The sequence below is a fragment of the Lissotriton vulgaris genome, chromosome 10 (genome assembly GCF_964263255.1).
Source record: "Lissotriton vulgaris chromosome 10, aLisVul1.2, whole genome shotgun sequence".
In the NCBI taxonomy this organism is placed as follows: domain Eukaryota; kingdom Metazoa; phylum Chordata; class Amphibia; order Caudata; family Salamandridae; genus Lissotriton; species Lissotriton vulgaris.
Window position 1 is genome coordinate 1,503,746 of NC_141698.1, and position 27,043 is coordinate 1,530,788.

General features: G+C 51.9%; 1 protein-coding gene across 1 annotated transcript in view; it reads left to right on the top strand.

Annotated features, from left to right (window-relative positions):
• SMC1A (structural maintenance of chromosomes 1A) overlaps nt 1–26,797 on the top strand; it is a 182,958-nt gene extending 156,161 nt beyond the window's left edge. The window contains exons 17-25 of the mRNA XM_086940138.1: nt 3,123–3,268; nt 3,594–3,747; nt 4,617–4,727; nt 14,723–14,879; nt 17,192–17,346; nt 18,052–18,203; nt 18,877–18,946; nt 23,707–23,817; nt 25,798–26,797. Coding sequence (XP_086796264.1) covers nt 3,123–3,268; nt 3,594–3,747; nt 4,617–4,727; nt 14,723–14,879; nt 17,192–17,346; nt 18,052–18,203; nt 18,877–18,946; nt 23,707–23,817; nt 25,798–25,878 — 1,137 coding nt within the window. The 3' untranslated portion in view covers nt 25,879–26,797. The remainder of the gene's footprint in view (nt 1–3,122; nt 3,269–3,593; nt 3,748–4,616; nt 4,728–14,722; nt 14,880–17,191; nt 17,347–18,051; nt 18,204–18,876; nt 18,947–23,706; nt 23,818–25,797) is intronic.
• Nucleotides 26,798–27,043: the final 246 nt, after the last annotated feature.

Genomic DNA, 27,043 nt, shown 5'->3' on the forward strand with positions numbered 1-27,043 from the left:
GCACGCCCATCAGCAGCATTTGTGTTTACAAGCCCTGGCACTCCTGGTGCACTGTACTAGCGACTGATAGTAAACCAAATAAGCCAATCATGGAAACCAATCCATGTATACATTTTTCAGTAGGGAGAGCATATGCACTTTAGCACTGGTCAGCAGTGGTAAAGTGCCCAGAGTAATTAAACCACAAAAAACAGGTCAGAATATTGGAGGAAGGCAAAGAGTTCAGGGATGACCCTGCAGAGAGGCCCAAGTCCAACACCTGCCCAACCACTTGATAATGTAACAAAATCAAGCCTTTGGCAAAGCTGATAGGTTCTAGAGATAAAAGCTATTGGCTTTGCCAATGCTTGATTTTAGGTTATGGCCAGCGCAACACATGACAAGGGGAGCATTGTTTTTACTGTAGTTGAGGGGGAAAGTGGTTGGGAAAGGGGATGGTTACTCTCCCTGCTTGGCACACCAGACCGAAGAGAGGGTTTGTAGGTTGTTACAGCTGCAGAGGTCGAAGGCATCCTGTAGAGGAAACATCAGGTCGTACATTAACTTTGCCCTCAATCTCCTCCTCAAATACACACTACACATCACATGCTGGGGCGCACACAGGCACATGTTGTCTCTTATAGGAAATTCTGAGGCATTTAGAGTGGAGCCTTCCCCTGGCTGTTGATGACTGTAGAGTACTGGGTCCCTGCTGTCCAGGTTCCTAGTCCCAGTGTTCTTTCCCTAAAAACATGTCCACAATTGGTACTTCTGACCCCCTTTAAGTCACTGGTAAGTGGTGCCCCGGGTACCTAGGGCCTGGAGGCTGAAGAGGGTCCCGAGGTATCCCTCCCAACTAGGACCCTGACATGCCCCTGCGAGGTGGAAAAATGACCAAGTCAACCTGGCGCAACGCCTCAGAAATTGAGCATTTAGGTGGCTCCTCCAGACCGGGCCCTCAGATCTGTGACGACCTGAGAAGAAAGAAGACACCCTGCAGCAGAAGACAGCTGCCTTAGACCCAGTCCTACTGGCCTGTCTCTAGCTGCGATGACCCTGCAAACTGTCTTGTAACAACAACAAGGAGTGCTGCCTTCAATAAAAACTCCAATCTCCTTAGGGCAGCGTACCTGTCCTGAAGAAACCAACTCCAAAGACTCCGGATCCACATCCCCAGCCCATTTTGCACCCGACGCCCACGGCCTGCGTCTTAGTGGCTCACCTGTGCAGTGAAATCTCCCTGGCGATCCTGACCTTGTGTCCAGCGTTGGTTGACCTCTGCATCAATAGAGCACTTTGGGTTTTAAATTTAGCCCTGTACACTTGGGGGAGCCCCTGGACTCTGTGAACGGTATTACCCCCTAATGATAATATTGTGTACAGAGCCAGCTTCCTATACTACCCCTGACAAGGCGCTGAAGCGCTTTTCGGCGAGTAGCACGCTACCCCTGAACCCAAAAAGGATTAGTGATGAATTAGTATAGGGAAATATGAAATTTGAGAGGTGGACATGCGAGTCTGTTATTTGTGTTGGGAAGGATAGTGGAGGGCTAGAAGAGGGACGGGGTAGCATTCGTATAGCGCTTGGTTCCCCTAATGCACCATCAAAAGCGTTTTTCGAAGACTAGCACGCTACTTGGGAACTCAAACACAATACATTAATTTGAACGGTGGCATACGAGTCTGTTGGATAGAAAGGATAGTGGAGGGATAGAAGAGGGAAGGGTCTATACAGAGGTCATTTGAAGATCCTAGCAGCAGGAGCAGGTTTGGGATGTGTGGGGGTAGGGAGAGAGTCGGAGGGTAGGATTTAGAAAGGCTTGTTTGGGAGATCCGAATAGTACCAGAGGTTTGAGATGATGCAAGGAGAGTAGTGTAGGGAAGAGTCTCGAAATGGGTATTTTGATGATCCTAGTAAGTGAGTGGAGGTTTAGGATATATTGAAGGAGGTATGGGGTTAGATATAGGGCAGTGCATTGGAGATGCTGCATTAGAAGTAAAGTAATAAATATAAAGATACATAAGTACATGGAAGGTATGTATGTATAAGTAAGGTCATATATCTAGATTTGTTATATTAAATAACCTCAAACTTTCAAGTGTTGCTGTACTTTAAGCTATTTTCTTTGTATGAGCAAGGCGAGAGTCAAATCGCCGAAACGCATTGGGTTTTTTGTTCCATGTTTTCCGTATATCATATGCTGGAACCAAAATGAAGAAATAAATTTCATTTGAGCACACACGCTATCTCGTTGGAAATTTTGTGAGAGAAACTGGATTGGAAGTGCATTCGCACAGCGGCCGCTGTGCTTGGTGAAAGAAATATATATATATATATATATATATATATATATATATATATATATATATATATATATATATATATATATATATATATTCCTCCCAATAATGAAGCGGTTGTAGATGAATAGTTATTATAAAAATGTACTTATTTATGCAGTGACCTATATACATGTTCAACATAGAAAAATATAACCATAAGAAATATGTACATTTCTTAAGCCGAACTAATGAAAATCTATATATTTACAAAAAGGGTTATTATACACATTTATACAAAGGAATACGAATATCCAGGTCACGTATATAATCCAAATAGCTGCTTATATTGTTAGTTAGTGCGCCCCTTCCTGTTACAGCCTCAGCTCCACTGTAGAACATTTCACTCACTCCTAGGGCGCCTCCGAGGGACGTGCAGGTTATCACTTTCACTGAGGGTGAATCATAAAGCATGCCTGAAACAAGTACAAGCAGCACGCCTTTTGCAAACCATGCTGAGGATTTCTGACCCTAAATTAAAAGAAATGTTAATTGTTTATTGTAAAGCCCTCATTGACCTGTTGGTTTTAAAGTTCTAGCAGTGCCTCACACAGCTTCCTTTTATCCAGATTGTTTCTTCCTTTCTCCACGGTGGCTCTTCCTAAGAGGGGCGGGCAGCCTTTCAATAGTCCTTACTGTGACCGAGACCTGGAGTAAGTCGCTGTGGTTATTCAGGCACCTTTTTGTGGTCTCTCCCCCTTGTCCTATGCAGATTCATTCATCTGGTGTGGCGTAATACCTCCATTTCTTTTCTTATTCGTTAATAAACGCAAGTTGGTTTTATCCCCCTCTCCCCTTGGCAGGAGGAGCAGCGGCACATGAAGATCATCGACGAGACCATGGCGCAACTGCAGGACCTGAAGAACCAACATCTGGCCAAGAAGTCAGAGGTCAACGACAAGAACCACGAGATGGAGGAGATTCGCAAGAAGCTGGGCTCCGCCAACAAGTGAGTCCGATAGTTGTGGCTGGCAGGCAGCCAGTGAGTCCTCTGGAACTGGGGTAGGCAGGCAAATGCAAACAGTTGTAATGAGAAGCTTGACGTGGCTGACGAGTGAGTAAACTGCAAGGTGACGGGTCCGTAAAGGCTACTGAGGTTAGAACCTTGTCAGGGACAATAAATGAGAGATCTGGACGTGCAGGTCGGGTGGCGTATGTGTAAGGGGCAGGTAGTTCTAGTGAAACTCTGCCCTACAGAGGTGTGTGGGGTATTACTCTTCAGTTGTAGACATGGCTTGAAGGGGCCTATGCTGACATGCCTGTGTTCTCATCAGGGAGCTGACCGTCCTGCAGAAGGAGGTGACTGCCATCGAAACCAAGCTGGAGCAGAAGCGCAGTGACCGCCACAACCTGCTACAGGCATGCAAGATGCAAGATATCAAACTACCACTGACCAAGGGCAGCATGGACGATATCAGTCAGGAGGAGGTAATGCTAGTGGGTGTCCTGTACCCCAGGGAGACGTAGGGCATCCCAGTTCTTGCCCTGTTATAAGTGGGGTGCTCGGAACAGTTTCACACATATCATCTGCCCACAGTACTGATGTGTATTGGCTCTCTGTGATGGGAAGATGGACATAGCTGAAACAACATGTTTTGCACTAGTCATTGCAGTAGTGTGGATTTGTGTTGCACCAGTCGTTGTTTTATTTCAGAGCATCAGTGTTATTCTTGCTGAAAGTACACCTCTTCAGTTCAGGCCATGTTGAAAGACTATCGGCATTGTGTGTGACGAGAACACGTGTTCATTATCCACAAAGCAACTGCAGCGTGTATGTGCTCTTGGAGGCTGTGAAACTCTGCTTGCAATATTTTACTACATGAAACCTACCTTAAATGTTCCCAAGTATTTCTCAGTGGAGTCTGGATTCAATATTCACTGCTGACACGGTTTACAGACATGTCACCTCGTATCGTCCGGGTCAAAGCCCGCTCTGCTCAGCCATCAAAATCAAACTAAACAGCAACACAGCAAGCGGCGCATGGGGCCGATCCCTCAGATTACAAGGTCCTACACTAGCTTCTGCCCTTCCAGCTCATGCTGAACACAGCGCCCTTTGTTTCTGGAAAAGAATCCTTTCAGGCTAGCATTTGACAAAGTTGTCTGAGATTAAACAAAACTAGATTCAAGATGGCTCCTTTCATCCAATTAAGAACCTAGCTAGCTTTTTCAAGTTCTGATTCTGTATTCCCCAATGTAACAATGTAGCCCTAAACAGGAATCATTGAATAATATCACAATATTCCCCCTTTACAGCGGTCTTAACATTTCTATAACCATTTCTTTGTGCATATCAGGGATCGCAAGAAAATGAGTCTGTCAGCAGCAGCTCTCAGAAGACGACCACAGTACACGCCAAGGAGGCGCAGATTGAGATCGACTACAGCGAGCTGTCGGAGGATCTGAAGGTGAGTTTAAGGGGCAGCAGAGTGCTGTGCACAGGAGGACACAGCGCAGCATGCATTGCTTAGTAGGTGGGAATGAGCAGCAGAGTGCTGTGCACTGCTGAGTTGATGATGGACCAAGCGGAGCAGCAGTGTACTGTGCAGAGTAGAAGAAAGAGCAGCAGCGTTCTGTGCAGGGTAGTAGAAAGTGAAGCAGCATGCTGGGCACTGGTGAACGGCACAGCATGCTATGCACAGTAGGTGGGCAGGAGCAGCAGCGTGCTGTGCAGAGTAGTAGAAAGAGCAGCAGCGTTCTGTGCAGGGTAGAAGAAAGAGCAGCAGCGTTCTGTGCAGCGTAGAAGAAAGAGTAGCAGCGTTCTGTGCAGGGTAGTTGAAAGTGAAGCAGCGTGCTGGGCACTGGTGAAGGACCGAGCGCAGCATGCTATGCACAGTAGGTGGGCAGGAGCAGCAGCGTTCTGCGCAGAGTAGTGGAAAGAGCAGCAGTGTTGCAGGGATTCTGCTCAGGAACCGTACTATGCTTGGGACCATAGAGCATCTGTATGTCGAGAGTGAGTCACCATACCACCTCAGTACCCATGAGCCAGAGTCCGACTAGCGATAGTGCCTCGCTTGCTGTCCTAACCACATCAAGAGAGACACCCTGGAACACAACACTTCTGACCCTCTCAGGGATCGCAGTAACTGGAAACGTACTCATCCACAGTAAGATATTACAGAAGCACGACGGAAGTTTGAAATGTTTTTTTTAAACTATCGTGCTCTAGAATGCAGTATTAATGCCACAATCTGAAAACAAATGCTTAACAAAAATACCATTAGCATAGTCAGTAAGTCATATATTATGAAGTCTGGTCCTATTATAAGACCGATTCGCCTAACCCCCTCCTATTCTACAGTGGAATGATTTAGCAGCGGACCCCATACCTTAGCATATACAGGTGGACGTTTTACATCTCGTGTACAGCCGTGATCACCTCTATTTATTTATTTATTTATTTATTATAACACTTATAAAGCGCGCAATTACCAGTCGATGTCCTGGCGCTGAAAGTGATAATCCCTAGGGAATGGATTTTCGGTATTAGAGTGAAAAGAGCCATGTTTTCAGATCCCCTCTGAATGCCAGTAGGTTCTCGTTATGTTTAAGGGAAAGAGGGAAGGAGTTCCATGCCAACGCTCCTCCCCTAACAAAACTCCTTCCGCCCCAACGTGCCTTCCTGATCCGAGCCGTTTTGACCAGCCCTAGACTGGCAGACCTAAGTTGTCTTCCTGGTCTGTACCATTGAAAATGATCCTGAAGGAACCGAGGGCCAAGACCGTGTAATGCCTTAAAGACAATGCAGAGGGCCTTGAACAGAATCCGCTTCCTCACCGGGAGCCAGTGCAACCTCTCCAGCTCCTTGGTAACTGAGAGGAACTTAGGCAGTCCCCCAATTAGGCGGACGGCCGCATTTTGTAGGACCTGAAGTTTGTTGAGCACCCCCTGTTGTGCCTCGAGGAAGAGACTGTTACAGTAATCGATGCGTGAGAGTACAAGAGCTGTCACCACCGTCTTTCTGCTCCCCTCCGGTAGGAAGGGGAGGACCTTCCTAATAATTCTCAGGGTACAATGTATAGAGGAACTCATTGCCATAACTTGGGGTTTGAAGGAGAGTTGGTTGTCAATGATGACACCAAGATTCTTCACCTTCAAAACCGGACAGGGTGGATATCCCATGTCAGTGGGCCACCAGTTAGGGCTCCAAAGACTGGTGTTTGACCCAAAGATGAGCACCTCAGTCTTGGAGGAGTTAAGTTTTAAACAGCTTTTTGCCATCCAGGAGCTAACTGCGGACATGCAGTCCTGAAACCTGACTGCCACACCCACCTCAGTCCCCGGGAGCACCGAGACCACAATCTGGGTGTCGTCAGCGTAAGATGTTAACTCAAACCCGAAGGATCTGATCACTGGGGCTAGAGAGGATACATAGATATTGAATAAAGTGGGGCTTAGGGAGGAACCCTGCGGGACCCCCCCTGGGAGTTCGAAAGGTCTTGATTCGAACTCCCCCATCGCCACCACTTGTACCCGGTCTGTCAAAAAGGCTTTCAAGATGTTAAGTGCTTGACCCTGGACCCCGCAGCCCTCCAGCCGATCCACCAGCAAAGCATGGTGGACCGTATTGAAGGCCGCAGAAAGGTCCAAAAGGATCAGCACTGCCTGGCCCCCTTCATCGAGCACCTTCCGGACCTCCTCTATAGATTTAATAAGGGCGGTCTCGGTGCTGTGACCCTCCCTAAACCCATGTTGGGCTGGGTCTAGGCCCTTCGAGTTGCGCAGGAAGGAACAGAGCTGGGAGTTCATAATTTTCTCAATCAGCTTAGCCGGCAGTGGCAACCTGGATATTGGCCTGTAGCTGTTGGGATCAGCAATATCAAGGGAGGGTTTTTTAAGAAGTGGGCAGATTGAAGCTCGCTTCCAGAGTTTAGGGAAATCCCCCTTCTCAAACATTAAATTAAAAATACAAGCCAAGTAGTCCGCAATAGGAGCGGCTGCCAGCTTTGCGGTTGAGGTCGGGCAAGGATCATGGGGTGAGCCTGATTTGGTGGCCAACAGAAGTTTTAACACATCACCTGCCTTGACTGGCTCGAAGGTCGAGAGCTCAGCCCCCGGGGGTCCAATCGGGATATTCCCGTGGGGCATCTCCAAGAGACTCTGGGCCGCAAGAGGTTCAAGAGAGGTAAAAATCATTTGAACTTTGTTCTGAAAAAAATTTGCCAGTGATTCACAAAGTTCTATATTAGGTGGCACAATCACAGATTTGGGGGAAGTCAGGCTGGCCACTGTCTCAAAAAGTTCCTTTGTTGAATTCTTGGCCTTCTCAATGCGGTCCGTAAAGTAGACACTCTTGGCTTTCCTAATGTTATCTTTATAAGCCCTTTGGCCAACTTTCAACCTCTCTTTATCAGGCTCAGTGTAATTAGCTCGCCAAATCCGTTCTATTTTTTTGCGTGCTACTTTGCCTTCTCTTAGCGCGTCAGAGTACCAGGGAGCTAATGGAACCAGCCTAGTGGGTCTACATCTCTAGGAGGAGCCAACTTGTGACGGGCCTTATCAATCCACTCCGTGTACTCGGTGGTAGCTATGTTTACGTCTGTAGACGGGGCCGGGCCAGAGGGCATGAGCAACTCCTCCAAAGCTGTACCATCAATGTTTTTTCAAGCCCTACACATCCTACTTGTTAGCCCCTCACCTAGAGATGTCTTGACCCGAGGGCTGAGGATGGAGAACAGCACCACCCAATGGTCTGTCCAGGGCAAAGGTTCAGCCTTGGAGAATACCAGATCTGGATTGTTGGAAAATATCCCATCTAGTGTGTGGCCGGCCTGATGGGTTGGCCCTGCTACCAACTGGGTCAGACCCGCTGCAGACATCACATCAGTTAAGGCCATGGTGTCCGCATCAGTGGTGTCTTCTAAGTAAAAATTGAAATCACCCAGAACAGTGTAAGAGTTGGCACAAAGGGCTTCCTCTAGAATACTACCAACTGTATCTAGGAAAAGGGACCTCGTCCCCGGGGGTCTGTAAAGGAGGCAACCCTTGAAAGAATGATTGGAGAGATCCAGTTTAAACCCCAAGGCCTCACAAGCCCCGGAGGTAGCTGGAAAAAAGTGTCCCTGAATGGATGCCTGATAGATAATAGCCAGACCTCCGCCCTTCTTCCTAGGTCTGTCCAGGACAAAGTTAAGATAGTTTGGTGGAGTAGCCTTTACCAGGTCGGGACCGGATGCAGCATCCGTCCAGGTCTCAGTGATAAAGGCTATTTGTGCATTCAAATCAATAATCAACTCAGCACACTCCACACTATGCTTAACCAAAGATCTCGCGTTAATCAGAATGCAGTTAAAAGTTTGGTTTCCTCGACTATCCCTAGTGGAGGGAGTACGAGTGAGGGCCTTCATTTTGCCCCCAGTAATAGGAGGGAAATTCATTTTACATAAGGGACAGCTTTGCAGACCAACCTGAAAATCTTTGTCCGGAGCCATCCTTGGACAACTAGTCCTCATATGTGCGTCTCTCGCAAAGTTCTGGCGTAGAAATCACAGGGGTTGTGGTGGTAGGCGCGCGGACGGGCGCAGACGGGCCCGCCTTTGGCGCTCCACCGGCGCGCCCGCTGTGCCCGCCCGCTGCGCGGGCGAGGTCCTCTGGCCATTTTATGGGGCGGGAGGAGGGCGGGACCTCTCAAAGTCTCTCTGTATGGAGAAGTGTGGCACACTGGTTAGAGCGGCAGAATCTGAAGCAGAGATCAGGCCCGGACCAGAATTCAAGTCCCGACGCGGCAGGGTCTTGGGCTCAATGTCTGCGGACTCGATAATTCTCGCCTCGGCGCCTACTCTAATAATGGGTCCCACGCTGCAACTCTGGGCAATAGCTTGCTTAATCTCCACAACGGCCCCTACAACACTGGGAGGCCTGGCTTCACCTTGGGGGTGCCCAGGAGGGGCATCTCACAGGGAGAGCCAGGAAGGGTTCCACAGCGTTGTACAGCGCCGGGAGCCCTGTAGGGGCAGCTGTGCGCTTTACAAAATACACTACATACATGTATGCTACATTACTGTGCATGCCTATAGGACAAGGTGCAGATGCTCATAAACAGCTGTACTCGTGTTGTGTCTGGGTGCGAGCTCCTGACCAGAACGAAATAACAAGGGACATTGTTGTTTGACCTAGTCTGCTGTTCAGTCTAAATCCCAGAAAAGAACAGAACGCGAACACAGCTGCAAGATCTGTGTGAAAATACAATGTGCACAAAGATAAACATGTTTATATAGTAGCGTGTGCAAAGAAAATGCGGCCTGTATCGTGCATTGTTAGGCTAACATAGGGCCCTTCACTGAACATGTGACAGCAGCACAGTCAAGGGGTAGGGGATGGGCTCTTTATTTCACAGAAGGGGATAAGGGGGTGGCAGCTTTGGGGTACCAGCATGCTACTTATAGTAAGGGATATGAGTGGCAGGACAGCAGAATACTGTGCCCAGTGAAGGCTAGAAGCCTTTAGAGCAGCAGCGTGCTGTGCATAGTGGGGAAGGACTCCGGCAGGTGGTACCGGCGGGGGCAGCGGTGTACTCTGTATAGTGGGGAATGACTCTGGCAGGTGGTACCGGCGGGGTAGCGGCGTACTCTGTATAGTGGGGAATGACTCCGGCAGGTGGTACCTGCGGGGGCAGCGGCGTTCTCTGTATAGTGGGTAAGGACTCCGGCAGGTGATACCGGCGGGGCAGCGACGTACTCTGTATAGTGGGGAAGGACTCCGGCAGGTGGTACCTGCGGGGGCATCGGCGTGCTGTGCATAGTCGAGAAGGACTCCGGCAGGTGGTACCGGCGGGGCAGCGGCGTACTCTGTATAGTGGGGAAGGACTCCGGCAGGTGGTACCTGCCGGGGCAGCGGCGTACTCTGTATAGTGGAGAAGGACTCCGGCAGGTGGTACCGGCGGGGCATTGGCGTACTTTGTATAGTGGGGAATGACTCCGGCAGGTGGTACCTGCGGGGGCAGCGGCGTACTCTGTATAGTGGGGAAGGATTCCGGCAGGTGGTACCGGCGGGGCAGCGGCGTACTCTGTATAGTGAGGAAGGACTCCGCAAAGTAGTACCTGTGGGGGCATCGGCGTGCTGTGCATAGTGGAGAAGGACTCCGGCAGGTGGTACCGGCGGGGCAGCGGCGTACTCTGTATAGTGGGGAAGGACTCCGGCAGGTGGTACCGGCGGAGCAGCGGCGTACTCTGTATAGTGGAGAAGGAATCCGGCAGGTGGTACCGGCGGGGCAGCGGCGTACTCTGTATAGTGGGGAAGGACTCCGGCAGGTGGTACCTGCGGGGGCATCGGCGTGCTGTGCATAGTGGAGAAGGACTCCGGCAGGTGGTACCTGCGGGGGCATCGGCGTGCTATGCATAGTGGAGAAGGACTCCGGCAGGTGGTACCTGCGGGGGCATCGGCGTGCTGTGCACAGTGGGGAAGGACTCCGGCAGGTGGTACCTGCGGGGGCATCGGCGTGCTGTGCACAATGGGGAAGGACTCCGGCAGGTGGTACCTGCGGGGGCATCGGCGTGCTGTACATAGTAGGGAAGGACTCTGGCAGGTGGTACCGGCGGGGCAGCGACGTACTCTGTATAGTGGGGAAGGACTCCAGCAGGTGGTACCGGCGGGGCAGCGGCGTACTCTGTATAGTGGGGAATGACTCCGGCAGGTGGTACCTGCGGGGGCAGCGGTGTACTCTGTATAGTGGGGAAGGACTCCGGCAGGTGGTACCTGCGGGGGCATCGGCGTACTCTGTATAGTGAAGAAGGTCTCCGGCTGGTGGTACCGGCGGGGCCGCGGCGTACTCTGTATAGTGGGGAAGGACTCTGGCAGGTGGTACCGGCGGGGCAGCGGCGTACTCTGTATAGTGGGGAAGGACTCCGGCAGGTGGTACCGGCGGGGCAGCGGCGTACTCTGTATAGTGGGGAAGGACTCCGGCAGGTGGTACCGGCGGGGCAACGGCGTACTCTGTATAGTGGGGAAGGACTCCGGCAGGTGGCACCGGCGAGGCAGCGGCGTACTCTGTGTAGTGGAGAAGGACTCCGGCAGGTGGTACCAGCGGGGCAGCGGTGTACTCTGTATAGTGGGGAAGGAGTCCGGCAGGTGGTACCTGCGGGGGCATCGGTGTGCTGTGCATAGTGGAGAAGGACTCCGGCAGGTGGTACCTGCGGGGGCATCGGCGTGCTGTGCATAGTGGAGAAGGACTCCGGCAAGTGGTACCTGCGGGGGCATCGGCGTGCTGTGCATAGGGAGGAAGGACTCCGGTAGGTGGTACCTGCCGGGGCATGGGCGTGCTGTGCATAGTGGAGAAGGACTCCGGCAGGTGGTACCTGCGGGGGCATCGGCGTGCTGTGCATAGTGGGGAAGGACTCCGGCAGGTGGTACCTGCGGGGGCATCGGCATGCTGTGCATAGTGGGGAAGGACTCCGGCAGGTGGTACCGGCGGGGCAGTGGCGTACTCTGTATAGTGGGGAAGGACTCCGGCAGGTGGTACCGGCGGGGCAGCGGTGTGCTCTGTATAGCGGAGAAGGACTCCGGCAGGTGGTACCGGCGGGGCAGCGGCGTACTCTGTATAGTGGGGAAGGACTCCGGCAGGTGGTACCTGCGGGGGCATCGGCGTGCTGTGCATAGTGGAGAAGGACTCCGGCAGGTGGTACCTGCGGGGGCATCGGCGTGCTGTGCATAGTGGAGAAGGACTCCGGCAAGTGGTACCTGCGGGGGCATCGGCGTGCTGTGCATAGGGAGGAAGGACTCCGGTAGGTGGTACCTGCTGGGGCATGGGCGTGCTGTGCATAGTGGAGAAGGACTCCGGCAGGTGGTACCTGCGGGGGCATCGGCGTGCTGTGCATAGTGGGGAAGGACTCCGGCAGGTGGTACCTGCGGGGGCATCGGCATGCTGTGCATAGTGGGGAAGGACTCCGGCAGGTGGTACCGGCGGGGCAGCGGCGTACTCTGTATAGTGGGGAAGGACTCCGGCAGGTGGTACCGGCGGGGCAACGGCGTACTCTGTATAGTGGGGAAGGACTCCGGCAGGTGGCACCGGCGGGGCAGCGGCGTACTCTGTGTAGTGGAGAAGGACTCCGGCAGGTGGTACCAGCGGGGCAGCGGTGTACTCTGTATAGTGGGGAAGGAGTCCGGCAGGTGGTACCTGCGGGGGCATCGGTGTGCTGTGCATAGTGGAGAAGGACTCCGGCAGGTGGTACCTGCGGGGGCATCGGCGTGCTGTGCATAGTGGAGAAGGACTCCGGCAAGTGGTACCTGCGGGGGCATCGGCGTGCTGTGCATAGGGAGGAAGGACTCCGGTAGGTGGTACCTGCCGGGGCATGGGCGTGCTGTGCATAGTGGAGAAGGACTCCGGCAGGTGGTACCTGCGGGGGCATCGGCGTGCTGTGCATAGTGGGGAAGGACTCCGGCAGGTGGTACCTGCGGGGGCATCGGCATGCTGTGCATAGTGGGGAAGGACTCCGGCAGGTGGTACCGGCGGGGCAGTGGCGTACTCTGTATAGTGGAGAAGGACTCCGGCAGGTGGTACCGGCGGGGCGGCGGCGTACTCTGTATAGTGGGGAAGGACTCCGGCAGGTGGTACCGGCGGGGCAGCGGCGTACTCTGTATAGCGGAGAAGGACTCCGGCAGGTGGTACCGGCGGGGCAGCGGCGTACTCTGTATAGTGGGGAAGGACTCCGGCAGGTGGTACCTGCGGGGGCATCGGCGTGCTGTGCATAGTGGAGAAGGACTCCGGCAGGTGGTACCTGCGGGGGCATCGGCGTGCTGTGCATAGTGGGGAAGGACTCCGGCAGGTGGTACCTGCGAGGGCATCGGCGTGCTGTGCATAGTGGGGAAGGACTCCGGCAGGTGGTACCTGCGGGGGCAGCGGCCTACTCTGTATAGTGGGGAAGGACTCCGGCAGGTGATACCGGCGGGGCAGCTGCGTACTCTGTATAGTGGGTAAGGACTCCGGCAGGTGGTACCTGCGGGGGCATCGGCGTGCTGTGCATAGTGGAGAAGGACTCCGGCAGGTGGTACCGGCGGGGCAGCGGCGTACTCTGTATAGTGGGGAAGGACTCCGGCAGGTGGTACCTGCCAGGGCAGCGGCGTACTCTGTATAGTGGGGAATGACTCCGGCAGGTGGTACCTGCGGGGGCAGCGGCGTACTCTGTATAGTGGGGAAGGACTCCGGCAGGTGGTACCGGCGGGGGCATCGACGTGCTGTGCATAGTGGGGAAGGACTCTGGCAGGTGGTACCTGCCGGGGCAGCGGTGTACTCTGTATAGTGGGGAAGGACTCCGGCAGGTGGTACCTGCGGGGGCATCGGCGTGCTGTGCATAGTGGGGAAGGACTCCGGCAGGTGGTACCGGCGGGGCAGCGGCGTACTCTGTATAGTGGGGAAGGACTCCGGCAGGTGGTACCGGCGGGGCAGCGGCGTACTCTGTATAGCGGAGAAGGACTCCGGCAGGTGGTACCGGCGGGGCAGCGGCGTACTCTGTATAGTGGGGAAGGACTCCGGCAGGTGGTACCTGCGGGGGCATCGACGTGCTGTGCATAGTGGGGAAGGACTCTGGCAGGTGGTACCTGCCGGGGCAGCGGTGTACTCTGTATAGTGGGGAAGGACTCCGGCAGGTGGTACCTGCGGGGGCATCGGCGTGCTGTGCATAGTGGGGAAGGACTCCGGCAGGTGGTACCTGCCGGGGCAGCGGCGTACTCTGTATAGTGGGGGAAGGACTCCGGCAGGTGGTACCTGCGGGGGCATCGGCGTGCTGTGCATAGTGGAGAAAGACTCCGGCAGGTGGTACCGGCGGGGCAGCAGCGTGCTGTGTGTAGTGGAGAAGGACTCCGGCAGGTGGTACCGGCGGGGCAGCGGCGTGCTGTGCATAGTGGGGAAGGACTCCGGCAGGTGGTACCGGCGGGGCAGCGGCATACTCTGTATAGTGGGGAATGACTCCGGCAGGTGGTACCTGCGGGGGCAGCGGCGTACTCTGTATAGTGGGGAATGACTCCGGCAGGTAATGTCGGTGGGGCAGCAGCGTGGTGTATGCGGTGGTCTTAGTAGTTAATACATTCTCTTGTCTGCTCTTGGAGACTGAGCCAATGCAGTGGTCTTTGTAGGCTTTGAATGGTAGCCTTCTGTTTTAGGGAAACCCCACTTTGCTTTCTATGTAGGGCTGAATGCTTCTTTCTGGGTGTCGGACATCAGGGGATGTGATATTAATGGGCCTTCAATACTCTGGTCTGCTATCAGGGTTGGGCCTTGGTAGCCCCTCAGTCCGAGCCTCATGGGCGTGACACAGCACGTGTTGTGGTTCCATTGGGTCTTCAGTGCTCTTCCTTGTGCTGGAGATCACCTTAAACCCTATGCCGAGAGGCAGGCTCTTGAAAGAGCACGTGGTTGGTATCTGTGGCCATGCTCTGCCAAGGCACTCAAGATGACTGTCTTCCATTACAGGACTCTGTGGCCGATGATGACTTCAAGCAGGAAATGACCAGCCTGCAGCAGAAGCTGAACGAGCAGCAGAGCGTGCTCCAGCGCATCGCTGCACCCAATATGAAGGCCATGGAAAAGCTGGAGAGTGTGCGAGATAAGTTCCAGGAGACCTCTGATGGTAAGGACCTTGGGGACACGGGAGAAGGGGTGATTCTGAACCATCTTTATTTGAAATGGCTTTTTATTGGTTCTGGCCTTTTATTGTTCGTTCCCGTGTTGATGTAGAAGTGGCAAGCTGCTCTGGCTTTTCAGAGATCGTTTAAGGCTGCCTTGGCTTCACTCTTCTGGTAAGGAGACCTTGACCATCCTTCTGTCCTCACTCACAGGGAGAAATTGAACCAAATTCAACTTAACCGCTTTAGCCCGTGTCCTCACATTTCTTCTTTTTGAACCTGCAGTTGATGGCCTTGATCTGATTGAGCCTTACATTTGGTTTGAGAGGACTCTGTACAGGTTGCTAAGTGGGACTCCACTGCGAGTACGAGGCTTTCACTGGCAGCTCTGTGCCTGATGCCATTTTTGTACCTTGGTTATACCTAGGGTTTAATAAGCAGGGACCCTAACCTTGTGGTTTAACTATTGCACCCCGGTGAAGCCAATCCAAATGACTGGGATTTAGAATATGGGCTTGTGGGATAGTCGTACCACACCTTTTCGCTCCATAAAATGAGGTAAATTTGAAACTGGATTAAGTGCTTTCTTTTGCCCAAACGGCCATGCTTCTTTAGGGTCCCAGGCAGCCTCCTTTCACGCCCATGCTTCTGTCCGTGTCCCCAGGGCAGTCTCCTTACACGGCCATGCTTTTGTCAGGGCCCCAAGGCAGCCTCCTTACACAGCCTTGCTTCTGTCAGGGACCCAAGGCAGCCTCCTTTCACGCCCATGCTTCTGTCAGTGTCCCTAGGGCAGCCTCCTTACACGCCCATGCTTCTGTCAGGGCCCCAAGGAGCCTCCTTACACGGCCATGCTTCTGTCAGGGCCCCAAGGCAGCCTCCTTACACTCCCATGCTTCTGTCAGGGCCCCAATGCAGCCTCCTTACGCTGCAATGCTTCTGTCAGGATCCCCAGGCAGCCTCCTTACACTGCCATGCTTCTGTCAGGTCCCCAAGGCAGCCTCCTTACACAGCCATGCTTCTGTCAGGGCCCCAAGGCAGCCTCCTTACACTCCCATGCTTCTGTCAGTGTCCCCAGGGCAGCCTCCTTACACAGCCATGCTTCTGTCAGGGCCCCCAGGCAGCCTCCTTACACGGCCATGCTTCTGTCAGGGCCCCAAGGAGCCTCCTTACACGGCCATGCTTCTGTCAGTGCCCCAAGGCAGCCTCCTTACACTCCCATGCTTCTGTCAGGGCCCCAATGCGGCCTCCTTACTCTGCAATGCTTCTGTCAGGGTCCCCAGGCAGCCTCCTTACGGCCATGCTTCTGTCAGGGCCCCAAGGCAGCCTCCTTACACGGCCATGCTTCTGTCAGGGCCCCCAGGCAGCCTCCTTACACGGCCATGCTTCTGTCAGGGCCCCCAGGCAGCCTCCTTACATGGCCATGCTTCTGTCAGGGCCCCAAGGAGCCTCCTTACACGGCCATGCTTCTGTCAGGGCCCCAAGGAGCCTCCTTACACAGCCATGCTTCTGTCAGGGCCCCAATGCAGCCTCCTTACACTCCCATGCTTCTGTCAGGGCCCCAAGGAGCCTCCTTACACGGCCATGCTTCTGTCAGGGCCCCAAGGCAGCCTCCTTACACTACCATGTTTCTGTCAGGGCCCCAATGCAGCCTCCTTACGCAGCCATGCTTCTGTCAGGGTCCCCAGGCAGCCTCCTTACACGGCCATGCTTCTGTCAGGGTGCCCAGGCAGCCTCCTTACACGGCCATGCTTCTGTCAGGGTGCCCAGGCAGCCTCTTATCTCCTTACACTTGCACACCCTGCCTCACCGCAGACTTGTGATAAAAAGCGTTCCACAGCAGACTGAAAGGAGGAGAGGCTATCGACAGCTTGGAAAATTCCACTGTTGATCCAGTGTTGAGAAACGGGCAAACATAAAGAACATAGGGGAGAGACTGTTGAAATCACAAGAAGTTGCACAAACCAGAAACAATCCTTTCTGGGAGGCAGAGTGGACAGGGATGGTGTGAATCATTCGAGATGTATTGCTCAGGAACTGAATTAGACATGTCTGCAAATGTAGATGTCATTTTTATCCTATTTCGATAAGGCTGGCTTCCGAACTTGATGCTGCAAGGACTAGTTTGTCAAAAGTATATGCATCAGACGACTGGTTGAACAGGCCATGTTATGCAGGTCAGCTTCTAGAAACAGAGTTTGCGTTGCTGGGGTGGTCTGTCTTGCAGGCGAGGGCAGGGTTCCTTAGTCTGGCATGCTGTGACCTAGTGATCATTACCTCTTCAGCCTCTCTACTTAGTGCACTTTTTTTTCTTTCCTAGAGTTTGAAGCAGCTCGTAAGCGTGCCAAGAAGGCAAAGCAGGCCTTCGAGCAGACCAAGAAAGAGCGATTTGACCGTTTTAATGCTTGTTTCGAGTCTGTGGCCACGAATATTGATGAAATCTACAAGGCCTTGTCCAGAAACAGCAGTGCCCAGGTTGGTGACTGCACAATGTAGTAAATGGTGCAATTCTGATTCTCGTGCTAGTCATTTCAGTCTTTCTCTGTCTTTTGAGCTCTCCATCCAACTGCCTCATCTCAGCTCAACTTACTATAGCCTTTCCCTCTGTCTCTTCTTTACCCTCCCCACCCCACCTTTACCCACTGCTCGCCATCTGCCTAGCCCTCTCCCTTTGTCTTCTCAGTCTCTTGCTTTCTCATTTGTCTTGTTCTTACTTTTTTCATCTACTGTTATCTGTGCCTTGGCCATTCTTAGCTTGGTTCTTTCTCTCTGTCCTCTGTACCTTGCTTACTTCTATTTTGTTTTTTGTGTGTTCATTATTAAATATCTCACTTTTTTTTGTTCTTATCTTGTCCAAACAGTTCTTTCTTACGTTCTCCTTGTCTCTTGTTATTTTGTTATTTTCAGCTTTCTCATTTTGGTGTTGATCTCACTGTCTCGTTCGTCTCTTTTGCTGGCTTTGTATGTCTTACTGTCTTATTCCCTCATATATTCCATCTGTTTTTAGATTTCTGATTTCTTACCTGATTTGATTTCCTCATGTGCTCCTCAGTTTCTTGCCTCCTCTTTACAGTTGTCTTCTTCCCTCTTTCTTTTGTGATCCTTTAATTTCACGATCTAGTCCTCCCCGTCTCCCTGTCCCTTACTCCGACCTTTAACAAACGATCTCTCATTTCCCAGGCGTTTCTTGGGCCTGAGAATCCAGAGGAGCCGTACTTGGATGGCATCAATTACAATTGTGTGGCTCCCGGTAAACGCTTTCGACCCATGGATAACTTATCTGGAGGGGAGAAGACCGTAGCTGCTCTAGCGCTGCTCTTCGCTATCCATAGGTAAGATGTCACCAGTGCAGAAAAACTGCAATCCACGCTGCCTTCCAGGCAGTGGCACCCAGTGCACTGCTTGGCTGTGCACCCCGCACACGCTCTTTGGTTACGGAGCTCCCCACAGCACGCTCTCTGGTTGTGGCGCCCACTGTTCACTTGCAACCCCCCTGCTATTTGAATGCAGTGCCCCCCCTTACACTCTTCCACTGTGGCAGCTGCGCACTCTTGCTGTGGTGCCCGCCTGCACATTCTTTGGCTGCACCTGCCCCCACACATGCTCTTTTGCTCCAGTATTCCCTTCTCATACACTTTTTTTACCCCCTCCTCCCCCAGCACTCTTTGACTTTGGCAGCCCTGAGCCCTCACGTGCTGTGTGGTTGCAGCCCCCCCAGCTGTTTGGTTGCAGGGGCCCCCCAGACAATCTTCGACTGTGGCAACCGCACACTCTTTGGCTGTGGTGCCCGCCCACACATTATTTGGCTGCACCTGCTCCATCTCCCCTGCCCCCACATGTGATCTTTGGCTCCAGCATTCCCTTCAACACACATTTTTGTTATGGCGGCCTTTAAGGGAATGTAGGGGAGACCAAAGGCTTATCTTATCCTTTAAAAAGGATAGGGAGGATATGTAAGGGGAAGCTCTTTTTGGCAAGTGTTCAAATGCTTTTCTTTCTTTCCAGCTATAAACCATCTCCTTTTTTCGTATTGGACGAGATTGATGCCGCTCTTGATAACACCAACATAGGAAAGGTGAGCACAATGGGTGGACTGCTGGCCTTGGAGGCTTTCAGGGGACCAGGGGTGCGGGTGCTGAACTAGAGTCGAAACCTGTCTATATTGGGGCCTATCATCAGGAGCTAGAAGTATTGGAGCTTGACTGGAAATGTGGCTGTGCCCTTTGGCTTTCTTCATGATGGTGGTGGTGATGACAATGATGGTCCAGTTCTCTAGGTTACTGTTGCAGGGAAAACCATGAGTGCTAATTGATGACTCTTTTTTGTTCCTTCCTTGGATTACCCTGCCAGTGGAGTCACAGAGGTGCTTTTGTGAGCCCTGTGTTTTTTTTCTTTCTGTAAGTTGCTCCATGCCCACTAGTCCTGAAATTGTGGTATCACTATCAAATTGTGGCTGCAGCAATTCTTTCTTTAAGAACTATTTCTTGTGAGAGTTGTTTCTTGTGACCTACGGCTCTGTGGTGGCTCCGCTGTCTGACACAAATGCTATAAATAAATGAATTATTTTTTACAACAACTGACCACCTGAGGACCAATATTCTGAAATCTGTCTGGACTTCGTGGAGAATGAACAGTCCAGCGATGTTGTCAGGGATCAGATCATTGCTGTGTCCACTCCAGACCAGGACCAACCATTGCTGGAGGGGTCCCTGGGCAAGGGCCAGTCCTAGGTCTTTCTCATAGTTCCCATGCAGGTCAGGATTGTCCCTTGCTGGGGTCTGGTCTGCTGCAAATCATGACCAGGTCTTGTTGCTGCTGTTTCTGCACCAGACCAGGACCATGCCTCGTTGGACATTGTTTCTGCTCTTAACCAGGACAAGGCCTTGGTGGTTGCTCTTGCTCCAGACCAGTGCCAGGCCTGCTGTTGGCTGTTTATGATGAAATATGAGAGGGCGTGAAGCTTCCGAACTGCGTTCCAGGAATGCCGGTGTAGTGAGCCAACAGTATCTTTGATTCCTGAGAGCTTGTGTTCCCTCACCCCTTGTAACATACTCAAAGGCTTACTTGGATGTAGTCTTGATCGGACATCCCCCAAAACTGTCCCTCGGTGCTTACTGTTATTCAGAGAGCCACCTTTAAAGTGCTGGTTGTCACAACACTGCAACCTAGTTCCGAGTTCTTACTGCTCGAGCCTGAAGTCTACCAGATCCCACTGTATGTTTTGGGTGCATCCACCACACAGATATCCACCGTAGGCAGTTCCGTTAAGTCTCCTGTAGTCTGCTACCCACAGCAGGCCAGACAGCACCTTTTATCAAGCACTCATTCTCCACACTGGCCAACAACCAATTACAGTCGTAACTGGTCTCCACCCTGCGACTGCCTAGTGCACTAGAATCCACGACTAGTGGAGTTCCCATTGCCTTGTTAACTGTACACACTCATTTGTGTGAACTTGCCTTTATCACTCTCCAAATGTTTTTTGGGCTTTATTTTGGGCCCCTGCTCCATTTGGGTTTTGGTTTGTTTACTGCTCTACTCTGTTGTGAGTTTCTGGTTTGTACAGGGCTTCTGCTCCACTGTGCTTTTGGGTTTATATGAGGTCCCAGTTTGATTTAGAATTTTAATCTAGCTACTTCTCCACTTTAGTTTTTTTTTTTTTACTTCCAGATATTTAAACTGTTTCCCTGCAACCAGGCTACATGGCCTCCCTGTGAGAAGTTGGCCTGGTATATGGTGTTCACTATTCTAGTGAGCACCTTGAACCAGTCCAAACGACCCTTATGGTGATTGGTTGTAAGTCAACCTTATAGACCAGCTATCCTAATGGTAGCGTGGACAAAGCAGTCTTAGGCTAAACTCAAGAGGGCATGTGAAGCCAGCTGTTTTACCATATGCAATCCCTTTAATACCAGATGAAAGGACACCACACAGGATATATATTCAAAATATATATGTATTATTTCTAAAGAAATCCCCTGAACTCTTTGAGCACAGAAGCACAAGCACATAACAAGTAACTTAATATAACATACAAAAGTTGCACAAATATGGATAGGCCCGGGTGGCCCACTAAACCATATACTAAAAAAGTGGTATAAGTACCACGTCCAAAGTTCTTTGCTCCATCTCATTAAAGGAGGAGGAGAGACTATCGGCTGGACCCCGTTTTTAGAACTGCGAGAAAGGGCCTCTTTTCAATGGCTAGCTCCCCACATTTTGCCTTGTTTTTATGTGTTTTCAATGTAGTGCACAGGATCCCTGCCAACCCAGTTGCCTGTGCCAGTGCTCCTTCCTTATAGCAAACCACAATTGGTGCTTCTGCCTTCTTAAAGCCCCTGGGTACGAAGGGCCTGGAAGCTGAAGAGGGTCCCTTGGGACCCACCTCACTGTTACAATGCCACTGCCCTTGTTGCCAGCATGCCACAGTGAGGGAGAAAACAACAAGGTCGACATGGTACCCTGTCTGGGTGCCAAGATGGCTACCACTGCCTGACACATAGGTAAGTCACCCCTCGAACAGGCCGCACAGCCCTAAGGCAGGGTGCACTATGCTACAGCTGAGGGCATATCTGCATGAACAGATAAGCCCCTACAGTATTGGCCCCATTGTCTAATATTGTAAGTGCCAACGAAGCAATAAGAAGGTTCTTGGGCTGGGAACGCGATTAACTAGAGTCTCACATCCCCGTGAGGGCTTTACTGAGTACAGGAGTGTTTGGTACCAAACTACTCCTTTCAGTGAAACTACACTGATGCCAGTGTGGGATTTATTGTACCATGTACCCAGAAGGCACCTCAGAGGTGCCCCCTGAATCCCTACCAACCCTGGTATGGTCTCTGACGGGCTGTAGGCAGCCATCCACCACCAGACACGTTTCTGGATCCCTGGGTCGAGAACCCCTGCTCTCTGGGACCAGAAACAATGCACATCCTGGGAGGAGGTGTCCTGTCTCCTCCCACAGGATGGGCCAGTGCTCGAAGAGGGATGCTTCAAAGGCCTGCCGTCTTTGTACTGCGACCCCCAGCCTCTGCTGCTTGCAGCAGGTGGAAACCCCTGGTTTACACCCCCACTTTGGGTGGGAAAACCAGCTGGAAAATTAAAAAAGAAGTGTGCCCACCTCTGCCAACCTCACTCCTAAGTTGGGCGAAGCACAACTTTCAGTCCCCGCCTCCTTGAAGATGAAGATGGGGGACCCCTCCAATCAGGGCTAGGTCTATGCCCCCTCCCACAGGAGGGTGTTATAGAGAGTGTAGTCACCCTGGGTAAGGTTCCTATTGGCCCTACCTGCTTCTCCCCTAAAACACATTCTAAATGTTGTATTTAGGTGCCTCCTCCAGGCCTGGCCGGCAGATTTGCGACGACTTTAGAAGACACCCGGCAGCAGAAGCCAGAAGACAACTACCTTGCACCCAGCCCTACTGGCGTGTCTCTTACTTCGACGACCCTGCAACTTGTCTTGCTATAGCGACCTCTGAAACCCCTGAGAGGACTGTTGCCTTCAACAGACTCCAATCTCCTGTGGACAGCGGACCTGTCCAGAAGAAACTGACTCCAAAGACTCCGGATCCAAGCGTATCCGCGTCCTTAGCCTACTCTGCTCCTGACGCCCGAGTCTGAGTGGCTCACCTGTTCGGTGTAGTCTCCCCAGCAATCCTTACCTCATGTCCAGTGTTGGCTGACCTCTCCTGCCTACCACGACGGCGCAGTGAGAATCCAGAGGCTCCCCCGAATTCGACCGGCTCCAGTAAGAAAACTCTGACGTCGAAGGCACCCCTGCACCCAAAGGCCCTGGGTCTTGGTGAGCTAAACCCCCTCCATCCTAACTTACCTCTGCTGTTGTTGGTCCTTCACCTGCAACCTCCGGCGCACGCCTTCAGCCTTTTTGCCCAAAAGAATCCCCATTGAAAAACATTGGGACAACGACGTCGTAATTGCACGCGGCTGCCCCTGTGCTGCTGGTGGTGTATGTTTGGTGCTGCTTTGTGCCCCTCTCACCCTCTGTATTTAAGCCAACCCTCAAAACTTGGCCCCTGCAACTGATCTACTTACTTGCAAGCAGTGCGTCTCCTCTGGAAATCATTGGGTCAAAGTCCGATTTTGACCTCTGCACCAGGCCGCCCCTGTGCTTCTGGTAGTTCAGTTTTGGTACTCACCTGACCCCTGGCCTGTGCTGACTTTTAGCCCCAAAGACCGAGATTGTAATTAAAATACTTACCTGTGTAACCGCAATATTGTTTTCCCCCATATTATAACATTAGACTGTATGGAAAAAAAATCAGTTTTTTTTTTCTTCTTCAATTAAAACCATACATACCTGATTACGAAGACGTGGGTCTTAAAATAAAGTAAAGACAAAGTATAATTTTCTAAAATTGGTCTGGATCTCCTTGAGTCGTGCCATTTTTGCTCACTGTTGTGCAATACATGTTTTACACTCCTCTGTGTTATGCTTAAGGCTGCTCGCCCACACTACCCCTGATCGAGCACTTTGGGTTTTACATTGAGCCCTGTACACTTTTGGGGAACCCCAGGACTCTGTTACCACCTAGTGATAATCTCCTGTACAGAGCCAGACGAGTCTACGCTTGGGTAGTGCATACACCAGAAAGACCATTACAGAGAGAAAGTCACTTTTTTATTTAACCTTAAATAAGCTATTATGTTTTTTGTCTGCATTAAAAAAAATCCATCCTTCAATTACCTTTTTGTACATATTTATTGAAAGCGTTGGAGGATCCTGCACAAAGATGGATTCTTCTTGAGCTTATGAGTTTAATGATATTTTCACTGATGCCGAACTAGATTCACAAGTAACTACTTCCTCTTTGTAGGTTGCGAACTACATCAAGGAGCAGTCTGCCATTAATTTCCAGGCCATTGTCATCTCACTGAAGGAGGAGTTCTACACCAAGGCGGAAAGCTTAGTAGGCGTCTACCCTGAGGTGAGACGAGTGAGAAGTAGAGCATGTGGAGGGTGCATTAGGGAGGGGTGGAGCGTTGAGGGAGGGGAGGTGTTCAGCGTTGAGGGAGGGGAGGTGTTCAGCGTTGAGGGAGGGGAGGTGTTCAGCATTGAGGGAGGGGAGGTGTGCAGCGTTGAGGGAGGGGAGGTGTTCAGCGTTGAGGGAGGGGAGGTGCGCAGCGTTGAGGGAGGGGAGGTGCGCAGCGTTGAGGGAGGGGAGGTGCGCAGCGTTGAGGGAGGGGAGGTGCGCAGCGTTGAGGGAGGGGAGGTGCGCAGCGTTGAGGGAGGGGAGGTGCGCAGCGTTGAGGGAGGGGAGGTGTGCAGCGTTGAGGGAGGGGAGGTGTGCAGCGTTGAGGGAGGGGAGGTGTGCAGCGTTGAGGGAGGGGAGGTGTGCAGCGTTGAGGGAGGGGAGGTGTGCAGCGTTGGGGGGGGGGAGGTGTGCAGCGTTGAGGGAGGGGAGGTGTGCAGCGTTGAGGGAGGGGAGGTGTGCAGCTTTGAGGGAGGGGAGGTGTGCAGCGTTGAGGGAGGGAAGGTGTGCAGCGTTGAGGGAGGGAAGGTGTGCAGCGTTGAGGGAGGTGAGATGTGCAGCGATGAGGGAGGGGAGGTGTGCAGCTTTGAGGGAGGGGAGGTGTGCAACATGCTGATCCATGGCCCAGGTGGACTGAGCTGGGCAGCCTTAGAACAAGGAAAGCGTAGAAGCAGAGAACGAGGCACAAGAAGCACCTGTTACACAGGGTGGGTGCCGAAGAGCAGAGTCGTTTGCTCAAGACTGTCATACGGGGAAGTTAGTCGAGGGGGCAGACTGGAGTTTGAGGACACAGCTGGAGGAATGTCAATGGTGGGTGAAGCTGGTGCAGGGACCAAGGGAACAGCATCCTGAGCCCTACTGCTCAGTGCAGGGTGCAATGGAGCAGTGTATCGAGCCCTAATGAATACAGGGATTTAGGACGAGGGTGCAGATTATGGGTCTCAAGGGCCCAATGTACAGAGACTTACCAGAGTATGAACAGTGGGTGAAAAGTCACGAAGCCTGAGGGCTCAATGCATGGCGCAAGGGAACAGGATACCGAACAATACTATTTTACTTGCGTGTGAGCTGAGACTCTAGTGTACCAAGCTGGGAAGGTTCAGGGAGGGGTACGATACAGTCTTCTGAAGCCTACTGTCGATGAGTTATGTGAACTCAGGGTGCGGTCTGCTGAACCCTACTGTTGTGGAGTTATTTGAACTCCGGGTGCAGTCTGCTGAACCCTACTGTTGTCGAGGGATGTGAACTCTGGGTCCCGTTGTAACATCTGTTTGCGTTACCACCCCTGATTTAAGCACTTGGACCTCTCTCCAGTTTCCTGTTATATTCATTATTAGTTGTGCAAAGCTTCTCATCGAGGCAGGAAAGTGCACTGTTCAAATTTAGGAAGCTAGCCTTGGTCAGGATTGTTTCTCTCAATGCTCTGGTGGCATCTGCTGCCTATGTGGAAAAGGTTGAGTCCACTGGTGCGTACTGCCTGCTACCTGGAGTGGTAGCATTTTATGGGTTAGAACGCATGATTGGATTCTTGATTTTGAATTGGATCAATAGCCCTAAAGCACGCTGGCCAGCACCGGTCTCGTTTGTGCACAGGTTGTGACCTCGCTGATCTCTGGACCTACTAGTGGGACTTGTATGAGTAGAAGAGACTGTTGGGAGTATGAGCACCAGGGTCACCCCGAGGGTTTCATAGGTTTTGTAAAGTGGGGCCGAGAGAAGGATCTTATCGAGTGATTGAGCTGTAAAGAGGAGGGAAGCAGAGGACAAACTATTCCAAAAAGCAAAGGTGCTGTAGTTTGCAGGGATTAGGGGTGGTGCGGGAATAGAAGACCGTCTTGCTTCAACCATTCTGATTACAACCCCTGCTATATAATATGCAGCTCTCTTTGAAGTTCCTTGCATATATTGTACTAACCCCTTCTCTCATTCCTTCAGCCCGGAGACTGTGTCATTAGCAAGGTCCTGACCTTTGACCTCACGCCGTATCCTGATGCCAATCCGAATCCCAACGAATAGTAACAGCAGCGATGGCCTTCACCTCTGTCTTCTGTTGTGACTACTTCCCACACCTTTCCCTGGGCTTGTAGGTTGAGTAGCTCTGCACTTCGTGACCGGGGACTGGCAAACCTTTCTTCGGTAGAACCTGTAGGGGTGAAGCTCTGCAGCCCTGCACTTGAGACGAGTAGTGGCCGGAAACTCACATTGGCGCGGGCTGGCGAGGTTCAGTCCTCACTGATACTATGCCAGGAAGTCTTGAGTTGAAACCGCAATACCTGGTGGACTGGCTCAGCGCTCCTGTGTGGACATCGGAGATTGAACTCTAGCAGCGAGAGGCTTTTTTTCTATTTTAATTTGACTGGTTTTAGGAGTTTCTCAGCACTAGCATTCCAGCTCCTACGATGCAAAGCAGAAATCATGGATTGGATCAGTGGACAGGGATCATGAATCAGGAGGTCTCCATTGCTCCCCTTTGAGCTGTAGACATGGCGGGTCTCGGGTTTCTCCTCAAGTTTTTAATATTGTTAACGTGTAGTAATGCTCAAGCTCTTAGCCTTGCTATCATTGCTTGGTTTTTGGGGGCTTTCTGTCTGCTGTCTCATTTTGTGTCAGAATCATGTTATTGGATCACTTTTTCCAGATCAGCAGAAAGTACTGCTTTTGGCGTTGGACATGTTTCATAGCAGTCACTTTTGGGTCGCGCTGCAATTATTACTGACTTTGCAACTGCATTCCCACTGGGGGTGGGTTCCTACAGCTAAAGAGTGTAGACTCCACAATGGTGAAATCCGTCGCCACCGCATACACTTTTAACTGCATCACTCTGGGGTTGATGTTCCTTACAGCATTGGTACAAAATACTCCTCGTGTGTCTTTTTACATGTCTGTTTGTCTTTTGAGAAGGATTTTACTGCTAATAAAGAGTGTCTTCTTATAACTTGTGGTCCTGCTATTCTTTATGACCTATGTGGGTGGAGGTAACTTTGAGAGCGCGCGTCTGAGTGGGATCTGCTCTGGTTTTTAGTAGCAAACACACAGCAGAATCAATCAATCAGACAATTTGTAAAGCGCGCTACTTACCAGTGAGGGTCTCAAGGCGCTGAGGGGAGGGGGTGCTGTTACTGCTCGACGAGTACAAAACACTAGAGAAAAAGATACCATTCATTATCTCTTTCTGATGTGT